The 5,453-nt window shown below is 26.5% G+C and overlaps 2 protein-coding genes across 3 annotated transcripts; both read right to left on the bottom strand.

The window, feature by feature from the left end:
• Positions 1-2,569: 2,569 nt before the first annotated feature.
• LOC118069229 (phospholipase A2-like) lies at positions 2,570-3,656 on the bottom strand. The gene is made up of 3 exons (XM_035087194.1): positions 3,341-3,656; positions 3,116-3,275; positions 2,570-2,849 (listed from the first exon to the last, which is right to left on the bottom strand). The coding sequence occupies exons 1-3, from the start codon at positions 3,510-3,512 to the stop codon at positions 2,642-2,644; spliced, it is 540 nt and encodes a 179-aa protein (XP_034943085.1). The 5' UTR covers positions 3,513-3,656; the 3' UTR covers positions 2,570-2,641.
• Positions 3,657-3,767: 111 nt separating this feature from the next.
• LOC118069230 (phospholipase A2-like) lies at positions 3,768-5,449 on the bottom strand. Of its 2 annotated transcripts, none has more exons than XM_035087196.1 (4): positions 5,109-5,251; positions 4,715-4,869; positions 4,373-4,532; positions 3,768-4,278 (listed from the first exon to the last, which is right to left on the bottom strand). In XM_035087196.1, the coding sequence occupies exons 2-4, from the start codon at positions 4,860-4,862 to the stop codon at positions 4,062-4,064; spliced, it is 525 nt and encodes a 174-aa protein (XP_034943087.1). In that variant the 5' UTR covers positions 4,863-4,869; positions 5,109-5,251; the 3' UTR covers positions 3,768-4,061. The 2 variants fall into 2 exon arrangements, with proteins under 2 accessions (XP_034943087.1, XP_034943086.1); XM_035087195.1 differs by lacking the exon at positions 5,109-5,251 and adding an exon at positions 5,300-5,449 and having other exon boundaries at positions 3,777-4,278.
• Positions 5,450-5,453: the final 4 nt, after the last annotated feature.

Raw genomic sequence — 5,453 nt, 5'->3', positions numbered from 1 at the left:
AGCCGTGAGAGCGCGCCGTACAAAAGGGTGGTGGGGAAGACAACGTGCGCGATAGGGTAACTTTTCCTATTAATTGCCCTCAAATTTATTAAAATAAATCATTTTTATTAACCTATTTTAATCACTTATAAGTCGATCTGAATACATCTATTCCGGCTATAACAACATTCAATCAAGTATGCTAATCATTTTTCTAAATTACTTGGCACGTCCGGATGATTAGAAACAATACATGATTTAATTAATAATGATACTTTTAATTAACGAGATGACATTTTATGAATATTTTAAAGATTTATTTTTAAATGTGTTGATGCTATTATCTAGGATAATTGATCAACTGAACTATTTATTTATAAATTTTTTATGAATTATAAACTTTTCATTGTTGAAAAGAAATAATAATATTTCATTTTATTAAAACACTTGATAACATTTATTTAATTGATAAGGATGCATAATTGTCACGAAATAAATTTTTATATTTTTGGAATATACCAAAATAATTCATCATTTTTACATTTTCAACATCATTAATAATTAAAATAGAAATAAAAAAGTATTGTGAATAAATATTGTAATGATAATTTTATTTAATTTTATGTGTTCGAAAAAATGTAATGGTTACAAACAAAATGATAATTTTTATTTCTAAAATATTGAGAAAGTTTTCAAATTTCTAAGCTCTAGAACTGTTAGCACGTAGATGACATAACTCCAATTGAACATTAAACAAAATGACTCAAAGATTATCTCTTTAAAGTTTTTTTGCTCCTAAAAGATATCATTCAAAAACTACTGTTCCTAAATTTGAGTTAATATTAAATTATTCCAATGTATGTCCACCTTTTTTTGAACAATATTTTATTTTGAATAAAAATCATTGTCAATTCGATATGAATGAATATTTAAATGACAACATATGTAGTTAACCTGCATTATAATTATGATAGTTCCATAAAAATACGTGTTTTGCATTGAATGAATGTGTAAAGGAGGAAAGAAAAAGTTACTGATCCTCGTTGGATCGTTGGAGCGTCGAATTACAGTCATGAGATCACCCCTTTTGCACTCCCTTAATTTCGACATCGAAATGAGGGTTGTAATATATGTTCAAACTCACCGGAAACCCTGTATGAAACATTGTATAATTTACAAAAGGGGAATAGTTGTTGCATTGAAAAAATAAAAAGAAAAAATATAAATTGTCTGGCACGTGCTCTTCTCCATTTACATTTATGGTTCTAATTATAACTTTTAATTTTATAATTTCATTCTTATCTTTTTGTTTCATTCTAAAGGCTAAATTATGAAATTAATTAAGAATATGCTCTTGATCAATTTACATTTATATTTAATTAAACTTCATTTGCTACTACTCCAATAATATTACTTACTAAAATTATTAAATTAAATTAATAATAATTTCATTCTGAGAATTTTTTTGTTAGCAATATTTTGTTCTTCTCTATTACATTTACACTTTTTAATTAATGAAGCTCTCTTTATTCTCATTTTTTTATATTTGATGTAATAGGTAAATTTTATCAAATAAATCAACTATTTCAATTGAAGCCAATGAAAATATTTCTTAATTTATTTTTATCTAGATCTCAAATAATTTCATTTAATAGCAGTTAAGTCGAATTGTTATACATATATCTTAAAATAAATTGAAATGTAAATATTCAACCGACTCTTTGTAAAGTTTCATAGAGTAATCGAACTGACTTTCTATACTTGTAGACCAGTTAGAGGTAAATTCAATGTAAATATATCTGAAACTTTAGTGTAGTATTTACTAAGTAAGAATAAATACAGAAAATTTAAGATGAAAAAATGTAAAAAAATTTTTATTAAAAGACGAGTAAAATTTATTCTCAGAAATTTACATTTTATAACAAAGTAATATGCAGATAAGTATAATTAAATAAGCTAAATATTTATAAGGACAATGTTCACTATACGATTAATCAAAAGTATTTCATTATATACTTACTTTTAATCTTCTTGTCAAAAAAGTAAGGAAAAAAATGGTACAATAAAAAGAAGAAAGTTAATCAAATGAAAGTAACATAAGCGATGGCCTCAGCTGCATCCACTTCTGGATACATTGACCCTGCAATTAAAAACTGCAATTGGATTCTCTGTTCAGAATATGCTTGTAAATATAACTGAGTCTCTAATTAATTCTACAGATCATGTATGTATCGTTGAACTACGCAAGATTTTCTCGTTTATGATTCAGACGATCATTACTGACAAATGTTGCATATGAAGGAGAAAAAGGAAAAATAATTCAATATAAATAAAGAAAAATTTTAAATATATATATAAATTTAAAATATTATAGAAAGAGAGAGAGAGAGGAAAAGAAGAATTTACGTGCCTTCGCACTGTGCAGACTCCTGTTTCATCGTCTGTATCGCCAAGGGTAATTAAGTCGTCACACATCGTGGATGCGGTTAACGTTCCCCTTTTGCCTTAATTGGATGTAAACGTTTTTAAGAACGAGACTGTGACTTAAAGTCATAGCAGAGTGAATATTCAATTTTTAAATCGGTAATTATTTACTTCAGTAATAAATTTTATTACTTTATCAATAATTTATTTTTTAATTATCGTGTATTTATACAGCTATTCAATTGAGACCTAAATGAGTTTTTAATTTTTTTATAAATGTTCTATTAGAATAAACTTTGTTTTCTCTCCATACCCACTTCCCATCAATATTAGCTAAACATTTCTTATTAAGTATATCAAAGTAAATTGTACCAATTGTTTTGCTTAAGAGATCTTGATTTTGTTTGAGACAATTGTAGAAGGCCTCATCACACTCGCAACTTAATCTGTTAAATGAAATTCATCATAAGTATTTTTATCTTAATAATCGTTTTTTTAAATCAATTAATAAAAATTAATAATTATTTAATTGAATCTTTAATTTTCATAAAATCATTTTGTCAATTATTGCGAAATATCGAAGAGATAAAAACTCTTTCAACTTATAGATAAGAAACATATACATATGTATTTCTTTAATTTAAAGTCAAGGTCTTCACATAAAAATTTTTCAGAATAAATTATTCATATTATTGTTTATAGTCATAAATACCTGCTCGAACCATCAGTATTATTCAATCCATGTAAAGATTTTCCAGCTTCGATAACTACGGGACATAGATCATGAGCTCGACAACAGATATCTGTTCGATTAAATCTTCCAAGATCCTCCTTAGTTTTCGCTTTATCACCTCTTCCACACCACTTTGTTCCTGAAATAAAAAACCTTTAGATACTGATCACAATTTAATAAATAATTGATACATAAAAAATATACCTGGTACAATAAATCCGTATTTTTGCTCTCGAAGTTTTACAAAATAAGGATCATTGTACATTTCCTCAGTAAACCAGCCTTCATCGAGATCAAACTGATCATCTTCGAACTGAGTATGAACAAATAAACTATAATTGAGCACAAATAGAAACAATAAGAGCACTCTTAGCATTTTTATCAACTTGATGTTTCACTCTTACTGTATCAAATGCAACTGTAGAAAAAACAAAGAACTCGAATGTTTTATTCTGACGTATTACGCACTTTAGATAACTTATTTATTACTCATATTTTGTAAATTACATTTTTTTTTAATCTATTACTCAACATATGATCATAACTACTAAAGGTAGGTTTGCGTAAATTTTGTTATAGTTTACTGATAATTCATAGAATTTGTATCACTATTTCATAATAAAAGTAGTACTGAAGAAATATTCAATCGAAGAGCTGATGAAATATTATTATAAAAACTGTATTCAAGTTTCCATTTGAAACTTTATAGACTTTAAAGATATCTTTATATTTTATTTTTAAAAACACTATAAATTTTTTATAAAATAAATAACTTATTGCTTTAGGCATTTGGAAGAAAATCACACTTCTAAGATTTGTTCATGAGAATAATCACTCTATCAACGTATAAACTGTGTAGTTTTTAAGATAAACTTGATTAGTACTCGAAGAATAATGAGTATTGTACAGAAAGTATTAATTGTCTTTATATTAACTTTGATATAAATCTAACGATTTTGCTGCTAGAGAATGGCCTTGTATGTGTCCATTTATACAGATTGCTATCAGGATAATCATCCATGTTACTGGTGAAGCATGGTCGCTTAAGGATATCAAAATATAAAATTCCTATTGTTTTGCTACTCATAGTTCGAGTTCTTTTTAAACAATCGAAGAATTGTTCGTCACAGTCACAGCTTAATCTGAAAATGAAAAATTCATTAGTGAAATTAATTTTTAAGTAACTCTATTGTGTAGAAATAAAAAAGAGTAAATCTGCATAAAAAAAACATTTACAGAGTTGTAGATCCATTATTTGTTAATCCATATTTGGTCATGCCTCCTTTAATTTTTTCTGGGCAACGGTCGTGTTGCTTACAACACATATCCGTTAATCGATATTTTCCAAAATCTTCTTCATGTTTAGCTTTATTTCCTTGTCCACACCATTTCGTTCCTGTAATAATTAATGTATAAATTTTTTCAGAACCCTTTTGTATCTCATAAATTCCAAAGTATTGAATTTATGAATAATGAATGATCAAGTGACAATTTGTATCAATATTTAATGAACGTGTTTAAGTATCAAATTTATATGTACACTTGACAACTTTATTAACATGATTTATATAAAATTACCTGGAAAAATGGTTCCCCACGTTTTTGTCTTGTTCTTTGGAGGAGCACTAACGTTATTATCAAGTTCAAGGTCGGAAGGAGGAAAGTCAATTTCTGACTGAGCAATGGCAAGATAAATAAAGGAAATGACTAACCAAAATTGTCGCATGTTGATTCTGTAAGTATGAAAAAAAAATAATAAAGAATATGGATGTTACCTTATTTATAGTTAAAAAACTAGAACGCTGACTCCAAACGCACAAGTGTTTATGAATTAAAGAAAACATATTCAATGTCAGTTGAAAGCATTTTTAAAACAAAATTACTAAATTTCGGAGTATTAATTTGAAAAAGTAAATATATAAATATATCGATTAACAAATAGATAAAATTCCTGCACATTTTATTTTCAAACCTTGCATGCAACTGAATTTTAATGCACTGCAGATGGAGAACTTATTGATTCAATTGCAGAGATAAAAATTACAAATGATAATAGAAAATGTAATAACTTTAAATGAAAATCTATGCACAATGAATAAAATAAATCAAGAATTGATTACAAAAAGAGACTGTAAAGTATAATTATATTCGTTTTATGCTTACCCGATTTTCAATATGTGGAAGGATAATTTTTTACCTCAGATGTATGTGTTATGTAAAATTGAAATATGATTTAACGATTTTATCAGCGCCCTCATCAACATTCCAACCCTAGAAATTTAATACTCTGTCATCTATCAAGTTTATTGTAAGCTAA

This window comes from Chelonus insularis, unplaced genomic scaffold (genome assembly GCF_013357705.1).
Source record: "Chelonus insularis isolate UGA/USDA-ARS -01 unplaced genomic scaffold, ASM1335770v1 contig_406_pilon, whole genome shotgun sequence".
NCBI classification, from domain to species: domain Eukaryota; kingdom Metazoa; phylum Arthropoda; class Insecta; order Hymenoptera; family Braconidae; genus Chelonus; species Chelonus insularis.
The sequence above is the reverse complement of the archived record's forward strand: the minus strand, read 5'-3'. Positions and strand labels throughout refer to the sequence as shown.

Coding starts and splice junctions, on each gene's coding strand:
- LOC118069229 (XM_035087194.1), bottom strand. CDS start 3,512: ATGCTAAGAGTGCTCTTATTGTTTCTATTTGTGCTCAATTATAGTTTA. Junction 3,276..3,340: donor ATACGGATTTATTGTACCAG/GTATATTTTTTA, acceptor TTTTTATTTCAG/GAACAAAGTGGTGTGGAAGA. Junction 2,850..3,115: donor AATACTGATGGTTCGAGCAG/GTATTTATGACT, acceptor TTCATTTAACAG/ATTAAGTTGCGAGTGTGATG.
- LOC118069230 (XM_035087195.1), bottom strand. CDS start 4,862: ATGCGACAATTTTGGTTAGTCATTTCCTTTATTTATCTTGCCATTGCT. Junction 4,533..4,714: donor GTGGGGAACCATTTTTCCAG/GTAATTTTATAT, acceptor TAATTATTACAG/GAACGAAATGGTGTGGACAA. Junction 4,279..4,372: donor AATAATGGATCTACAACTCT/GTAAATGTTTTT, acceptor TTTCATTTTCAG/ATTAAGCTGTGACTGTGACG.